The 18,013-nt window shown below is 43.1% G+C and overlaps 1 protein-coding gene across 2 annotated transcripts in view; it reads right to left on the bottom strand.

Moving 5' to 3' along the window:
• The window catches only part of RANBP3 (RAN binding protein 3), a 161,797-nt gene that overhangs the window by 81,566 nt on the left and 62,218 nt on the right, over positions 1-18,013 (bottom strand). For both annotated transcript variants that reach the window (XM_056570817.1, XM_056570828.1), the window contains exons 6-9: positions 9,909-9,974; positions 9,024-9,116; positions 8,841-8,944; positions 5,031-5,150 (exon numbers count right to left, since the gene is read on the bottom strand). In XM_056570817.1, the coding sequence (XP_056426792.1) occupies positions 5,031-5,150; positions 8,841-8,944; positions 9,024-9,116; positions 9,909-9,974 (383 nt within the window). The remainder of the gene's footprint in view (positions 1-5,030; positions 5,151-8,840; positions 8,945-9,023; positions 9,117-9,908; positions 9,975-18,013) is intronic.

Here is an 18,013-nt window from a genome sequence, read left to right as displayed (position 1 = left end):
CAACTGTAAGTGTTTAAATTTATTTTAAAACCTGCATGCCTGTGTAATGAAGAATTGTGTGTCATGAAGGGTTCTGTGTCCTGATCAGCTAATGAAAGTGCTGAGTCAGCAGAGCTGCCAGCACAGACACTGTGATTGGTTGATGGGAGGGTGTGTGCAGTCTCACTCTGCTCCCTGCACAGATCAATTCTTCATTACACCTGCTTGTCTGTATGAGGGAAGACTTGTTTCTTGGTATGTATGAGGGAAGACATGTGTACATGTTTCTGGAAGAAACTGTCTATCCTAGGTTTGTAAGTGTGGTGCAGGGATGTATGAATGTGTATATATAGTGCAGATTGTTTTTATGCTCTGAGTACTAAATGTAGGCTCTCTGTGTGTGTGTGTGTGTGTGTTCAGTACATGTCTGTGCATGTTTTTCTGTATAGGACAAATCATGTCTAGTTTTAGTGCTGGGACATATAGCTTATTTGTTTGTATAAAGCCATGTATGTACAACTTACAAGACTGTATATGTTGATATTAAAATCTAATTATATGCCAGTTAGTATAACATATTTTATATTTTAGGGAAAGAGGCATCCTAAACAATGGCAAAAAGACTTCTAACAACAAACACGACAAAGTCTACAGTTTATGAGCACTTTGCATTATCAAGTGATGGAAAACATTACGTGTGCCAATGTATTAGAAAAGATGATGATGGTGAAAAACAATGTGATGCAAAAATTAGCAGTTTCAGTGGGCCTGATAAAAATGCGCCTACAAGAGCATCAAATTTGAAAAGACACAGCGTTTTCATCCCTAAGTGTTAGAACCCGGGAATGAGAAAGATAGCAATGAAAACATTGCATCTACTTCCGTGACAAAAAACGTTCAGAAATCTACTGGAGAACAATCACAAATAGGAAAATTCTTTATATCTGACAAAGTTACCATAAGGATGACACCAGAAAAATTCAAAACACCACATCACTGAAATGGTGGTAAAGAATAGTGTACCACTATCCTTTTTCACAGACAGCCTTTTTAGGCCTAAATGGAGAAATGGCAAAAAAACTTGGCGTTTCTCTGGAAAGAGAAAGTATAAGGAAACTTATAATTGAAGAGGCCAAATGTAAAGAAGAACTACAGAAAGTTCTGAAAACACGTTTTGTCTTCCTTAAAATGGATGCATGCACACGTCACAGTCAATTATTTTGCTATTAATGTTAGATTTGTGGATGAAAACAACAATACAATAACACGGACCCTCGGATTAAAGGACACTCAGGCACATGACACCAGTGATTACCTTCAGAAGTTAGTGGAGGGTGTTCTAAAAGATTTTGAAATTAAAAAGGAACAGATTTTATGTGTTGTGACAGATAACGCTTCAAACATGTTGAGCACAATTGAGAAGATGAACGCAGATGAAGGTAACAAACAGATATTAGAGTTAGAGGAAGAAAGCTCTGCAAGTATTGGAGAAAGTTTAGAAACTGAAGAGAATGCTGACTTTTTTTTAGACAACTTTGTTAAAGAAGCATTGAAGCTTGCTACTATTCATCATATGCGATGTGCTGTTCATACACTGCAACTTGCCATAAGAGATGGATTAAAAGATCGCCATGCAGCTACACTAATTGGCAAATAACGGCAAGTAACTGTTGCAGCCAGGGCCCCGAAAACAGATGCAATTTTGAAAAGACGTGCAGGAAAAGGAGCCATTTTGGATCAAACAACTCGCTGGGGAAGCACTTATTTAATGGTGAAGCGTTTGCTTGAACTTAAAGACTCCATAGAAGAAATGGACAATGAAAATATTGCATTAACTGAAAGCCAGTGGACACAAACAAAAGAGCTGGAGAACCTTCTTTCTCACCCCTTCACTATCACCAAGAGGTTGCAATGTGACAATCTAACCCTGGGTAAATTCCTCTTGGAATGGAAGAGCCTGTTATATCGCCTGAACAAAAATGGAGGGTTAATAGCTGAGGGCATTGCATCTTCAATGATTAAAAGAGAGAGAGTCTTTTGCTGGAAAATGAAATCCTGTTAGCGGCTATTTATGTCGACCCAATGAGCCGACTTTTGTTGAACAGTGAACAGACTGCTACTGGGAAAAAGGCCCTCTATGATGTAGCAGTGCGCATGAAGGGATTACGACCTGAAATACCTCCACAGGAGGATGAAGTTCTTTTAAGCAATAGTGGTAACTCAGGATCATCTTCTTCAAACGAAGAATTAGACTTTGATTCCTTCTTAGACAAAATGGAAGTTGCTAAAGGAAAGCGACGTCGCATAAGCGTTACAGAACCAGTAAATGTCCAAACTAAAAAATTCCAACAGGAGTTCAGCTACACAGGGTGCCTCCAGCTGTTTCATCACTACAACTCCCAACTTGCCCTGACATCTATTGGCTGTCAGGGCATGCTGGGAGTTGTAGTATTGAAACAGCTGGAGGCACCCTGTGTAGATAAACTATTAGTTACATGCGGCGCTAGCCCGTCCCCTCCGTCGAGGCGAAGATGGGAAGAAGAGAAGAGCCAGCTGCTTCAGAAGCTAACTTCGCTAAGGATTCTACCTTCTTGTCCGCGGGATCCTTGAAGGCAGCGGCATCTGCCAGAGGCAGTGTAGTCTCCTTAGAGATCCGGCAGATTGGTGGATCCACTGAGGGAGGGGAAACCACCTTAGCGACAAAGTCCTTGTCAAATGGATAACGTTCTTGAATTGTCTTGATTCCCGGGAACCTCTTGTCTGGATGTTTCCATGCAGATTCCAGAATGTCGTCAAAGTCAGCATGAGAGCTGAACCTTTGAAGTGCTGCTTTAGCATGATAAAAGGATACTTCTGGATTGACATCCCAAGATCCTGGGTCCTCTAAGGAAAGGTGTCTCTTATGGCTGTCACCAATGAGTTCACCATTGAAATGGAGTCCGAGCGGTCCTCTGAGTCAGATGCCGGCTCGGAAGCCTCGTTCACCAGGGAATGTGAAAGAGTAGAGGCAGTGCTGGAGGGGGGCGACCCTGACCGGATACGAGGCTCTGGCGTGGCAGAACGGCGACTCCGAGAACGTCCTCTGGAGGAGCGACATTTGTGCCTAGATGACAGAGGGGTGGGACGCATGAGGGGAACGCTCACGTCTATCTGAAGACTCAATGGAAGAGTAAGACGAGGCACCCCTAGTACGCTTGTGAGAGCGTGAAGTATGTGGAGAAGAGGAGCGGGCCCTCTCAGAGGTCCTGCACAGGGAAGACCCCTTCAAGGCAGACACCACTTCCCGGGAGGCCTCAGCCATATACAGGGTCAGGGAAGAAACGAAGGCTGGTGGAGCAGCTGAACCCACCGGGACCGAAAGGGCATCAGGGTGTACCAGGGGGTCTGGGGGAGCAGTGGAGAAGGCAAGTGGGCTCGGTAGAGCCAGGAATTTTGGTGCTACAGTGTTTACACAGACAAAATAAGTCTGTGTACCCTGGCAGGTGCAGTGAGGAGAACGGCTCCATGCAGCTAGAGTGAGAGAAGGACGGCCAATAGTAGGGGGGGGGGGGGGGCGTGCCTGCAGCAGAGGCACTAACTAATTGGCCCCCCTTCTGACTAAAATTTGCACCCACGGCGCTGATTGGAGGCTAATGCGCGCCTCAGAAGAGCTCCGACAGCCCTGTGGGCGGAGCTAAAAACAGGCCGAGAAGGAGCTGTAATGGCGCCCACTCCTTGTCCCGAGCGCACATGTCATTCGCATATGCGCTCGGGGGAACAGAGCGGGCGGTTAATACACCGGCAGAGTCTGCCGGAGAAAACGAAAGTAAGCCGGCGCTGAGAGCGCCCGGCTCGTACCAGCGCCGCGGCTGTCAGCCGCATATAAGGCGCTGCCGGCGAGAACGAAAGTAAGCCGGCCCCTGTACTAGCGCCGCGGCTGTAAGCCGCATATAAGGCACTGTTCACCGTAACACACACACACAGAGCCAAACATAAGATACATGCCCCCTCAGAATGCCACTGCTCCCCCAGAATAAGTCCACAATAAAAGTTCATCCCCAGTAAGCCAGCCCAGCCTGAAAAGGTGGGCCAAAAAAAGGGGGTTTCCAGCAGTTGCAAGTCCGCACCTGAGGAGAAAGAGGGAAAGTACTTACCTCAGTCAGAAGAACTTACCTAATGAAGTTACGCCTGGCTGCTATGCGCGAACGAGGCGAGCAGGGAAATAGGGGGGACTCGGACCCATGAGGTACCAACCAAGGCGCTGACCGTTGGCGAGGGGGGGGGGGGTGAACAGCGCATATACGCAATGTCTGTGCCCCCTTACTCGCAATGGGGAAACAGGGAACCGGAGCCCCCACCTGAAAACAGAAAAGAAAAGGAATAAGAAAAACTAACACGTCCCTAACTAGGAAAACAAAAAATCAGAAGACCTGGTCTGGATAATTCCAGACCATGTCCACCTCCTTCAGACACTAAGCTTAAACTGATTAGCTCAGAGCCTGAAGGCAGGTATATCCTGCTGGGAGGAGCTGACTTTTTTTTTTATTACCATAGTGTCACACCTCCTAGAGACAGCAGCATACACCCACGGTCTGTGTCCCCCAATGGAGCCGATAGAGAAAAAACATTTTTATGAAATTTTATAAGGAAAAAACAAAAATGCAAACAAAATTGGATGTGTCCCTAAGGAGTTAAAAACAATAGGAAGGCTGCCACAAGTGATATAAGCTCTGAATAATTACCAGATGAATTTCTACAGGGCGCCAGGAAATTGTATGCATCTCAAAAAGGAGCACTACAAATATATAAGTCCCTGCGATATCAGACCCTCTGGAATGACACATTTATTCCGTACATAAACGCCAGAGTACCCCATTAAGAATAATAAGGGAGAAAAAAAAAAAATACACACACATTATAATAATATATATATATATATATTATATATATATATATATATATATATATATATATATATATATATATATATATATATATATATATATATATATATATATATATATATATGAAACTTTTGTATTACAATTTAAAATGAAAAGAAAAAAATTTACCTTTACTCTGTCACGAAGATTCTGACCAAATAGAAAGGTTTGAGAATTCTGTTCTACCCTCTCTGAACTGTCAGGAACACCAAATTTACTAGTAGTCAACTCTGGCTGAGCATCGCTGGCCTAAGAAAAAATATATACACACTCTATTTACATTTTTCTTTTAAGTAAAAAAAACTTCTAAAAGGGGTATGCCAACCTTAGACATGTAAGGCATAGCTACAGGACATGCTCATTGATGTTAGTCTCACCTTAACCCCCCAGGTTGCCATATAATTTTGATAAGGTATAAATGTCTAAGGTGAGAAAAAGGGCGGATGGTAGATGTGTGGCACCGGTGGGAGATTTAAAACTGTGTCCCTGTCCCTGTGAGAGGGTAGCAGGGTTTGGAAAAGCACAAGGGGTGTGGTGCAGAGTGACAAACCTGGATCTTTCACGCTGGGAAGCCGGCCAGCCGGGGAGCAGAGCGCAATGCCGTCCGCTTCCCTGGCTCCCATGATAGCAGTTGTGGTTTACGAACAGGGTGCCTCCAGCTATTGCTAAGCTACAACTCAAGATAGGAGTTTTAGTTTAGTAACAGAAAGCCTGCAGCTGTTGCTAAACTGGTGGATAGCTGTTGCTAAATTACAACTCCCATCATTCCCAAACAACCAAAGGCTGTCTGGGAATGATGGGGGTTGTAGTTTAGCAACTGCAGGAGGCTCCATGTCTGGAAACCTTGCTTTATGGGTGTTCTCCTCAGGGGAGAGCACCATAAAATGTACTAACCCATTGTGTGTGTCTTTTTCTTCCCATTTCTGTTGACTACTTCGGATTCGGTGGACTACATCAATGACCAGCATTTTTTGGTGTAATATTAATAAAATTGTTAATGAGGGCTTGTGGGGGGAGTGTTTTTATTTTTATTTTTTTTATTTATTTATTTTTAATAATGAACTTTAAAGGCTTAGTAATGGAAGTACTGTTTGGCTGGTATCTGGCTGAGAATAAAAATAGAGGGAACCACACTTTTTTTTATTGTGTGTGAGTTTGCCCGTACTTCTCAAAAGGATAGGGGATAAGACCACCGCAATCTCTGTGCAGCAACTGGCATAGACATGAATGGAGGGGGCGTGGCCAAGACATCACATCTCTGAGGTAGCACCCAGCCCAAAATGCTGGGGGCTGCACCAAGATCCGTGGGGGTCCAAGCGGCAGGACCCCTGCGATCAGATCTCTTATTCCCTATCCTTTGGATAAGGAATAAGATGTACAATGCCGGAATAACCCTTTAAAGGGGTATTCTGACCAAACCCATCTTATCCCTATCCAAAAGAATAGGGGATAAGTTGTCTGATCGCCGGGGGCACGACGCTGGGACCCCTGTAATCTCCATGCAGCACCCGCATTCTATGCGGGCTGCGTCTCCAGTCTCGGAAACCTCTGTTTTCTGGACTGAAGACGTGTCGTCACGCTACGCCCCCTCCATTCATGTCTATGGGAGGGGGCGCGGCATAATGTCAAGTCTCCAGTCCCGGAAACAAAGGTTTCTGAGACTGGAGACGCAGCCCGCATAGAATGCAGGTGCTGCACGGAGATCGGAGGGGTCCCAGTGGCAAGTGCCCCCGCGATCAGACATCTTATCCCCTATCCTTTGGATAGGGGATAAGATGTATTTGGGAGGAATACCCCTTTAACACTGTATGCATGCAACATGAGCCCGTCAGACTCCTCCAGTTGGTCCACATTGTTCCTGAAAGGTAAATTAAAGAGAATATGTCTGCTCTAGATCCTTTTCCAGGCTCAAGTGTCAAAGAAGCTGTGCTGAGCCTTTTCCATCCCTCCTTGCCTTAAAGGGGTACTCCGCCCCTAGGCATCTTATCCCCTATCCAAAGGATGGGGGATAAGATGTCTGATCGCAGGGGTCCTGCCGCTGGGACTGATCGCAGGAGTCCCGCCCCTCTGTCTTGGCTGCGGCTACTCAGACATCCGGTGCACAGAGCAAACTTTGCTCAGTGTCTGATAACTGGCAACGCAGGCAGAGATTCGTGACGTCATGACCCTGCTCGTGACGGCATGAACCGCCGGCGCTGCACCCGGCGCTCAGCGGCGGGACCACCATGATCAGACATCTTATCCCCTAACCTTTGGACAGGGGATAATATGTCTAGGGGTGGAGTACCCCTTTAACTAATTGACGTGTATGGCTTATTGCTGGAAGAGGAGCCCTGTACATCAATAAAGGGGAGGTTTCACACAGTCACTTTGAAACAAGCTCTAAGTAAGATCTATAGTTGACAAATTCCCTTTAAGGTTTCCCTCTTACCACCCATAACTTACTGTCCCTTGTGAAAATACTAGTGTCCCTACTAGTTAGCATAGCGCCTCCTGAATATAAACACCAACTAATCTCCTTTTTGGAAGCTTGTAATGATTTTTAGCAGTTGAATGCTTAGACCAGAGCTGCTTTTGTGATGTCCTCCCACTCCCTTGCTGTGATCTTGATCAATCTGTACCTCAATTTCTCCCTTCTGACCCAAACACTTGCCATCTATAGTAGTGTACTGTAAATTAACTCCAACACAGTGCCAATCTATGCAGTCTCTCTCACTTTTCTCTAGTACTCACTCTACAGGAATGTGCTAGAGGAGAACTTGCAGCTTAGTGCTTTCCTGTCACAGGCCACATAACATGGGGATAAAGAAAAGTAGCTGGGCACCATGAAGGGGGCTCTCGAAATGCAAAAAATAAATAAATAAATAAAGGGGGATATCCGGCGGGAAGAGGGGAGTGGGTTAGAAGTATGCCCATTGTATGGTATATAAAAATAAACAAACCAGCATTCCTGCAGCGTCTCTGGTGCTCTGCTCCTTTTTCTGAGCTGCAGCATGACGTATTGGGCACAGGAAGCACCCGGGCCCAATATGTCATACTGTTGCTCAGCCAATCACTGACCGCAGCTATGTCCTGTACACAACACAACAAAATTTGATCTAAGATAGGTGAGGGTACCTCTAGACCAATGCAACACAAAGTGCCCAAAGGGCACATAAACCCTGTTACATCCCTAACCTAAAAATACTTACTAGTCAAGTCATTAAAATATAGTGCATAGTAGATAGAGTTTTTTAAAACCACAACTCCTGTACACACTGCCATATTGGCAAACAAGGCTGGTCCACTGTGTAATGCCACCATGTATTATACATTGGTCTTAGTAGTGGGACCGCACACTGCAGGTCTGCCTGTCACCTAACACCAACTATTTACATATATGAGCTGGCACAACTAGTGAGCTAGTTCTTTATCAGTTTGATAAATCTGGGCCTATAAGTTTACAAGCTGCTAATACAGCTGGCTATTCACCCTAACTAGTTAGCCCTCTCTACTAATGTCTAGGCAAAGAATACTGTGTCAGAGTTCACAATGGGAAGTGCACTTTTTTCAAGAGCTAGGTGCTTGGTTAGGGGTTAAATGCAACATTGTTTCCAGGTCTGTAAATAATCCTTACAGTATTCTGTAAGCACTTATTAGGTTACGGATATAAGGTTTTTGTAGTCTTATTAGGTTAGGGATTTAGGATTGTTTTTTATGCCTTTGGGCACCTACAGCTCAGGAAGAGGATTGCAGGTAAGTAGATTTTTTTGCTCCTTTAAATATACCATGCAACAGAAAAAAATAAATAAATAAATAAATAAACGTGCGCGGGATAACCTCTTTACCGCACTTAATTCACCTTGTCAACATTCTAAAAAGTTTAATATTTAAAATAAAAACTAAAAAAACTATTTGAAAATCTTTTGAAAGCACTGTTAAAAAATAAAAACAACTTACGTTATCAGAGGTAAGTGTTGGGGCATCTGGGCTTGTAGAAATTGTATTAGATGAACCACATGGTTCAGAGGACAAACTGATGCCATTAGTTCCACTGCCGATAACTGTGCAAACCAAAACATGTGTTACATAATACAGCAACCTCTCCTTTATAAGTGACATTCAATAAACCTTGTTACTAACATGGTGTGGAAAAATTCTTCGGTTGAGGTGCTTGTAACACTGCTGGACGTAGCACACTGCGTTGCTGTTCCTTGGGTTTATGGCTGGGGAGTCCTAAAATGCCCAAAACAGATTGGATAGTAATTCACACTAGGAAATCAATATGAGTATTAAAGGAACTTTCTCATCTGCCTTTTTCAGCGCTGCAAATAGCCGAACAACCTCCTTGCAGCTAGGAAGACTCTTGCTCTGTGAGATTATATATATTATACACATACACACATGTACAAACACATGTGTGTGTGTGTGTGTGTGTGTGAAATATATGTGTGTGTGAAATATATGTATGTGTGTGTAAATATATATGCAATATATATGTAAATATGTGTGTGTGTGTGTAAATATATGTGTGTGTGTGTAAATATGTGTGTGTGTGTGTGTGTAAATATATGTGTGTGTGTAAATATATGTGTGTGTGTGTGTGTGTAAATATATGTGTGTGTGTGTGTGTGTGTAAATATATGTGTGTGTGTAAATATATATTTTTGTACATATATTTGTGTAAATATATATTTACACATATATATATTTTCTCATCTGGATGTACACTTTTGTGTATATATGGGACAAAAGTGTACATCCGCTACAATTTAAGAACTGATGATTGAGATGAGAATACCCGTTTAAGAAGAAATACAAAACATTGCCAAGATTAGATATTTTGAATACAAAGTACATAGGACCTAGAAAACACCACATATAATATTCTGTCTTCAAATGCAAAGTGCAATAATTATTTTGAGAGGCACACACATCACCACATGCACAAAAAAGGTTATTTAGGACAAACCCACACACACAAACCATTAAAGTGTGTTAAAAATAAAACAACAACTGAAAGGATACCTGCACTTGGGGCCTGTCCATGAATAAGTGTGGGGGGTTTAAGTCTGAATCCAGTAGATTTTTCCTCTAGAAACAAAATAGGTATAAGCAATATTTTTGTGAAGAATAAAAATCTAGTATAATAAAAAAGAGAGAAAGAACAAGATCTACATACCATTAGTTACACTGACATTGAGCAATTCTAACACATTAAAAAGGCATTTCCAGGCCAAATTCATTGACAGCCTATCCTCAAGATCAGCTGTCCTAACAGGGCTGCTGCAGACTAATTTGTACTGCAAGCAGGGATGAAAGCAGCTGGCTCCATGCACTGTATAGTGGCTGTGCTGGGTTACTGCAGTTCAGCTACCGTTGCAGTGAACAGGAGCTGCGATGCATTATCCAGGCACAGTCACTACACCAGGGGTACGCAACTATTTTTACAGGGTCTGCTATCTGGTAAACGTCCGAGCGGAACACTAAAGGTCTTGTTCACGCCTAGCGGCCTCAGTGCCATGAAGGAAATAGGTAAAAAAAAGCGACTGACGTGTTGAGGATGTATGACCCGAATACTGCCACACATTGTGCCCCCTGAATATAATCCTGCTGCACAGTGCCACTGGTATATTACTGCAACATGCACGGCGCGCCACTGGCCCCACACATGAACTTTGACACTGATTCTCCAGCTGTTGCATACTACAACTCCCATCACGCACAGACAGAAGGTCACGATGAGAGCTATAAGTCTGCAACAACTTGAGAGTCACAGGTGGGGGGACACAAATTTTCACCTGAGAACCACGCTGCTCTGGCCTCTTCTAGTCCGTTTAACCACAGGGGAAAGTCAGATAGTTACTCACCCCTCTAAGTGAGGTCGATGTATTAGCCCTTGGAGAGAACTTAACATATGTTTATATTGAAACTCAACCAATAAGACAGATATTTTAAAATATAACTTTGTTTTTGTAAAAAAGACAAACAACATCAACAGTGACAGATACAATAAACTAAATTAAATATTCTCAAAGTTCTATTCAGATATTTATTATACAGTGAAAACTTGATATAAGCCTGTTTGCTTGTTATAGGGAGGGAAGATGGGTACAGGTGAGTGCCCTAGAAAATTAAATATCCCTGCCTATTGTAAAACAAAATTCCCTAACTAATATAAGTGTTGATAGGGGAAGGATATTATTAAACCACAATCAAATGAACATCAAAAGTGGTAATGACATGTGCAGATTTTCTCATACTTCTTATCCTACATGTTTCTCCCATCTCATATAAATGGGTTCATCAGGGTTGAAGGAGAAATTGTGAACCAGAACCAGATAATGTTATGTAGTGTGCTGAAGAAGAAATAGAAGAAAGTGATAAAAGAACAGTCACCGTGACAATGTCAGATCAGTCACCAATGGTCCTGGGAGGAATAGATGTGGTGGGGGAGTCAATTATACATATACCAATAACTGTACAAAATATATAATACAATATTGACAAATTGTAGTCAGAGCTCCTGCGTTTTAAGATGTTAAGATTAACACATATATTAGGATTGATGGATGGAGCCAGTCACCATCATCATCTTCCAGCATTATCCCCGGCTGGCCCCCCACATCCATCACCGGGTACTCATCTGTTATATCACCTGGTATTCTAAGGAGGGCGGCATTTTCTATTAAATTACATTGGCATAAACCTTTTTTTTTAGGCCCTTCAGTTATCTGGGTCTTCTAGGAGGCATCTTCATTGCATCATGGTCCAAAATGTTGCCATATGTTGTGTACTGACCTTTTGAAGACACCTTTTGGTGGGATAGTCACCTATACAGTAGTCTCTGAACCATCTCCAAGCTTGATTGTATATCTCTTAGCCATTAGGCTTCCACTATATAAGGTTGCCATCAGAGGGATATATCCATCAATCTTAATATATGTGTTAATCTTAACATCTTAAAACTCAGGAGCTCTGACTAAAATTTATCAATATTGTATTATATATTTCATACATTTATTGGTGTATGTATAATAGACTCCCCCACCACATCTATTCTTCCAGGACCATTGGTGACTGATCTGACATTGTGACAGTGACTGTTAGTGACCATTCTTTTATCACTTTCTTCTATTTCTTCTTCAGCACACTACATAACATTATCTGGTTTTGGTTCACAATTTCTCCTTCAACCCTGATGAACCCATTTATATGAGATGGGAGAAACACATAGGATAAGAAGTATGAGAAATTCAGCACATGTTTATTGTATCTGTCACTATTGATGTTGTTTGTCTTTTTTACAAAAAACAAGTAAAAGTTATATTTTAAAATATTTATGTCTTATTTGTTGAGTTTCAATATAAACAACTCTTCTAGTCAGGCCAGGCAAAAGCAGATGATGCAGGCAGCACTAATCACGCCGCCTGCATCACAGGAGAAGCATTGGGCAGGGAACACAGTGTTCCCTTGCTCCAGGCTGCGGCTATTCATTTGTATTGGAGTCTTAAAGAGACCTATACAAATGAATAAGGGGATAGCTGGCAGGCGGTTAGGATGACTGGCACACCCTAATGGTCACTTAATGATGCCCATGTATATACTGTGGCAAAAGCAGAGATAGATGTGCCCTTAACCTCTTAAGGACCCGTGACGTACCGGTACGTGATGAGTCCACTCCCGTTCTATAACACGGGGCCACGGCTGGGACCCGTGTCTAATAGCGCGCAGCACTGATCGCGGTGCCGCAGACTATTAAAACACAGTAAAACCATGCCGGTTAGCTCAGGGAGCTGTTTGGGATCGCTGTGGCTAAATTGCGGCATTCCGTACAGCTTACAAGACAGCCAGAGGACTCCTACCTGCCTCCATGCTGTCCATGAGATCCAGGCATGAGCAGTCAAGTGGCAGAATCATCGATCAGTGGTTTCTTATGAGAAACCACTGATCAATGTAAAAGATCAGTGTGTGCAGTGTTATAGCTCCCTATGGGAGCTAGAACATTGCAAAAAAAAAAAATATATATATTATATTATATATATATATATATATATATATATATATATATATATATATATATATATATATATATAGTGAATAAAGTTCATTTAACACCTTCCCTAATAAAAGTTTGAATCACCCCCCCTTTTCCCATAAAAAAAAAATTGTAAATAAAAATTAAAGCAAACGTGATATCGCCGCGTGCGGAAATGTCTGATTGATAAAAATATATCGTTAATTAAACCGCACGGTCAATGGTCACTTTTTATATAATGAAAAAATGAATCAATAAGTCTTATCAATGCAAAAATTGTACAGATAAAAACTTCAGATCACGGCGCAAAAAATGAGTCCTCATACCGCCCCATACGTGGAAAAATAAAAAAGTTATAGGGGTCAGAAGATGACAATATTAAACGTATAAATTTTCCTGCATGTAGTTGTGATTTTTTCCAGAAATACGACAAAATCCAACCTATGTAAGTAGGGTATCATTTTAACCATATGGACCTACAGAATAAAGATTAGGTGTCATTTTTACCCAAAAAAGTAATGCGTAGAAACGGAAGCCCCCAAAATTTACAACATTTTTTCTTCAATTTTGTCTAAAAAAATTTTTCCGTTTCGCCGTAAATTTTTGGGTAAAATGACTGAAGTCATTACAAAGTAGAATTGGTGGCGCAAAAAATAAGCGATCATATGGATTTTTAGGTGGAAAATTGAAAAAGTTATGATTTTTTAAAAAGGTAGGGAGGAAAAAACGAAAATGCAAAAACGGAAAAACCACGGGTCCTTAAGGGGTGGACCCAGCCCATTTTCACCTTAAGGAGCCAGCCATTTTTTGCACATCTGACCACTGTCACTTTATGGATTAACCCCTTAAGGACTCAGGGTTTTTCCGTTTTTGGACTTTCGTTTTTTCCTCCTTACCTTTTAAAAATCATAACCCTTTCAATTTTCCACCTAAAAATTCATATTATGGCTTATTTTTTGCGTCGCCAATTCTACTTTGCAGTGACATTAGTCATTTTACCCAAAAATGCACGGTGAAACGGAAAAAAAAAATCATTGTGCGACAAAATCGAAAAAAACGCCATTTTGTAACTTTTGGGGGCTTCCGTTTCTACGCAGTGCATATTACTTATATAGGTTTGATTTTGTCGCACTTCTGGAAAAAAATCATAACTACATGCAGGAAAATTTATACGTTTAAAAATGTCATCTTCTGACCCCTATAACTTTTTTATTTTTCCACGTACAGGGCGGTATGAGGACTCATTTTTTGCGCCGTGATCTGAAGTTTTTATCGGTATGATTTTTGTTTTGATCGGACTTTTTGATCACTTTTTATTCATTTTTTTAATGGTATAAAAAGTGACCAAAATACGCTTTTTTGGACTTTGGAATTTTTTTGCGCGTACGCCATTGATCGTGCGGTTTAATTAATGATATATTTTTATAGTTCGGACATTTACGCACGCGGCGATACCACATATGTTTATTTATTTATTTTACACCGTTTTATTTTTTTTATGGGAAAAGGGGGTGATTCAAACTTTTATTAGGGAAGGGGTTAAATGACCTTTATTAACACTTTTTTTTTACATTTTTTTTTGCAGTGTTATAGGTCCCATAGGGACCCATAACACTGCACACACTGATCTCCTATGCTGATCACTGGCGTGTATTAACACGCCTGTGATCAGCATTATCGGCGCTTGACGGCTCCTGCCTGGATCTCAGGCACGGAGCAGTCATTCGTCGATCGGACACGAGGAGGCAGGTAAGGGCCCTCCCGGTGTCCGATCAGCTGTTCGGGTCACCGCGGCGGTCCTGAACAGCCCGACTGAGCAGCCGGGATACTTTCAGTTTCACTTTAGAAGCGGCGGTCAGCTTTGACCGCCGCTTCTAAAGGGTTAATACCGCACATCGCCGCGATCGGCGATGTGTGGTATTAGCCGCGGGTCCCGGCCGTTGATGAGCGCCGGGACCGAAGCTATATGATGCAGGATCGCGGCGCGATCCCGCTTCATATCGCGGGAGCCGGCGCAGGACGTAAATATACATCCTGCGTCGTTAAGGGGTTAATAACTCTGGGATGCTTTCACTTTTCATTCTAATTCCGAGAAAGTTTTTTCGTGACATTCTACTTTGTTAGTGAAAATTTTGAATTGCATTTTAACTTTGAAACTCTCTGCTTATAAGGAAAATGCATATCCCAAATAAATGATATATTGATTCACATATACAATATGTCTACTTTATGTTTGTATCATAAAGTTGACATGTTTTTACTTTTGGAAGACACCAGAGGGCTTCAAAGTTCAGCAGCAATTTTCTAATTTTTCACAGAAGACTTGAGTACACGATTTTATAACTTAAAATCGTATGAAATCGCATATAGAGTCTGATCCATTGACCTGCATAAAAACAAAAAAACAACACATGGCATACTATTTTGGAAACTATACCCCTCAAGGAACGTAACAAGGGGTACAGTGAGTCTTAACACCCCACAGGTGTTTGACGACTTTTTGTTAAAGTTGGATGTGTAAATGAAAAAAAAAAAAAAAAAAAAAAAAAAAAAAAAAGCTCACTAAAATGCAGTTTTTCCCCCAAATTTTACATTTTTACAAGGGGTAATATAAGAAGTGGGGTTAGAAATTTTGGGGGGCATTTTCTCCCGAGTATGGAAATACCACGTGTGGACGTCAAGTGCACTGCGGGTGCACTACAATGCTCAGAAGAGGAGGAGTGCCATTGAGCTTTTGGAGAGAGAATTTGTTTGGAAGTCAGGGGCCATGTGTGTTTACAAAGCCCCCCGTGGTGCCAGAACAGTGGACCCCATTGGGACCCCCCAACATGTGACCCCATTTTGGAAACTACACCCCTCACAGAATTTAATAAGGGGTACAGTGAACATTTACACCCCACTGCCGTTTGACAGATCTTTGGAACAGTTGGCTGTGCAAATGAAAAATGACAGTAAAAAATCTAAAAGAGGAAAGGGAGTCTCTGCAGCACCGTTCTATATTGACACTCAAATCGTTGGAAAGCAGTGTATACCGTATTTATCGGGGTATACCACGCACCGGCCTATAACACGCACCCTCATTTTACCAAGGATATTTGGGTAAAAAAAAGTTCTTTACCCAAATATCCTTGGTAAAATGAGAGTGCGTGTGTGTGCATGCGTATACCCCAATTCACCTCCAGGAAAGGCAGGGGGAGAGAGGCAGTCACTGCCCGCTTCTCTCCCCCTGCCTTTCCTGGGGTCTAGAGCCCTGCTGCCGCTGCTTCTCTCCCGCTGGCTAGCTGCGCCGCTGCCCGTTCTCTCCCCCTGACTATCGGTGCCGGCGCCGATAGCCAGGGGGAGAGAAGCGGCGCCGGCAATGGGTCAGCGGTGCCGACAAACAGGGGGAGAGAAGGGGCAGCGGCACCCATTGCCGGCGCCCCTGCCCCGTTGCCTCCCCCATCTCTGGTTGTATAATTACCTGTTGCCGGGGTCAGGTCCGCGCTGCTTCAGGCCTCCGGTGTGCGTCCCCATGAGTCGTTGCTATGCACTGCACAGCGCAGCGCAATGACGAGTGACGTCATTGCGGCTCGCAGCGCATAGTAACGACGCAGGGGGACGCACACCGGAGGCCTGAAGCAGCGCGGACCCGACCCCGGCAACAGGTAATTATACAACCGGGTGCCGCTGCCCCTTCTCTCCCCCTGTCTATCGGCGCCGCTGCCCGATTGCCAGGGGGGGAGAGAACGGGCAGCGGCATCGATAGCCGGGGGGGGGGGGGGGGGGGGGGGGGGGGGGGGAGAGAACGGGCAGCGGCACCGATAGCCAGGGGGAGAGAAGGGCCGGCAGCAGGGCTCTAGACCCCAGGACAGGCAGGGGCAGAGAAGCCGGCAGTGAAGACAGGTCTCTGCACCTGCAAAACCGCTGCAGTTCATTTGATTTAAATCATTGAACTGCAGCGGCTTATCTGCTTATAACACGCAGGTAGACTTTAGGGTAAAAATTTTAGGCTAAAAAGTGTGCGTTATACGCCGATAAATACGGTAAGTACCCCTTGCTGACAACTCGAACACCTGTGCAGGTATGGTAGTGCTGCAACGTGCATAAGCATAAAAGTTCATCCAAATCAAGCAAAAAGGAAAAAACGGAGCACTAACCGTATTGATGCAACAGGTGACTATTCCTTATCCAGATGGACACATGAAAAAGGGGGAGAGCGGACAGTCAGGGAGACTCTGGGCAACGGACCGTATCACGCGCCTGCGCATCTTCAGGGCCTGAAGAAGAGCTGACATGTCAAACGGTCCGTTGCCCGGAGTCTCCCTGACTGTCCGCTCTCCCCCTTTTTCATTTGTCCATCTGGATAAGGAATAAAGTCATCTGTTGCATCAATACAGTTAGTGCTCCATTTTTTCCTTTTTTGCTTGATTTGGAAAAATTACAGTCCATTGTTCTGGCACCATTGGGGCTTTGTAAACACACGGGGCCTTCAATTCCGGACAAATTTTCTCTCCAAAATCCCAATGGCGCTCCTCTTCTGAGTATTGTAGTGCGCAAGCAGAGCACTTCACATCCTTACTCAGAAGAAATGGGGTTACAATTTTTTTTTTTGGGGGGGGGGGGGCGGGGGGTTGGGTGGTATTTGTTTCCTATTTTCCCTTGTGAAAATGAAAAATTTAGGGTAACACCAGCATTTTAGAGAAAAAATCTTCATTTTCTCATCCAACTTTAAAGGGGTCAGGGCTCTGAAGAGAGCGCCATGTGCATTTGAGGACTAAATTAAGGATTGCATAGGGGTGGAGAGAGGGGTATTCTATGCCAGTCATTCCCAAACAGGGTGCCTCCAGCTGTTGCTAAACTCCCAGCATGCCTGGAAAGTCAGTGGCTGTCCGGAAATGCTGGGAGTTATTGTTTTACAACAGCTGGAGGCTCCATTTTGGAAACACTGCCGTACGTACGATACACTTTCATTTTTATGTGGGGGGGAGACAGCGTAAGGGACTGTATATGTAGTGTAGCCGCAGCTCAAACTTAAAGCCAAAAAAAAAAAAAAAAAAATGGGCTTATTTTTTGTGCCATCAATTGTACTTTGTAATGACATCAATCTTTTCCCCAC

The sequence above is a fragment of the Hyla sarda genome, chromosome 1, assembly GCF_029499605.1.
Source record: "Hyla sarda isolate aHylSar1 chromosome 1, aHylSar1.hap1, whole genome shotgun sequence".
Lineage (NCBI taxonomy): Eukaryota > Metazoa > Chordata > Amphibia > Anura > Hylidae > Hyla > Hyla sarda.
This window is presented reverse-complemented; position numbering and strand designations above follow the sequence as displayed.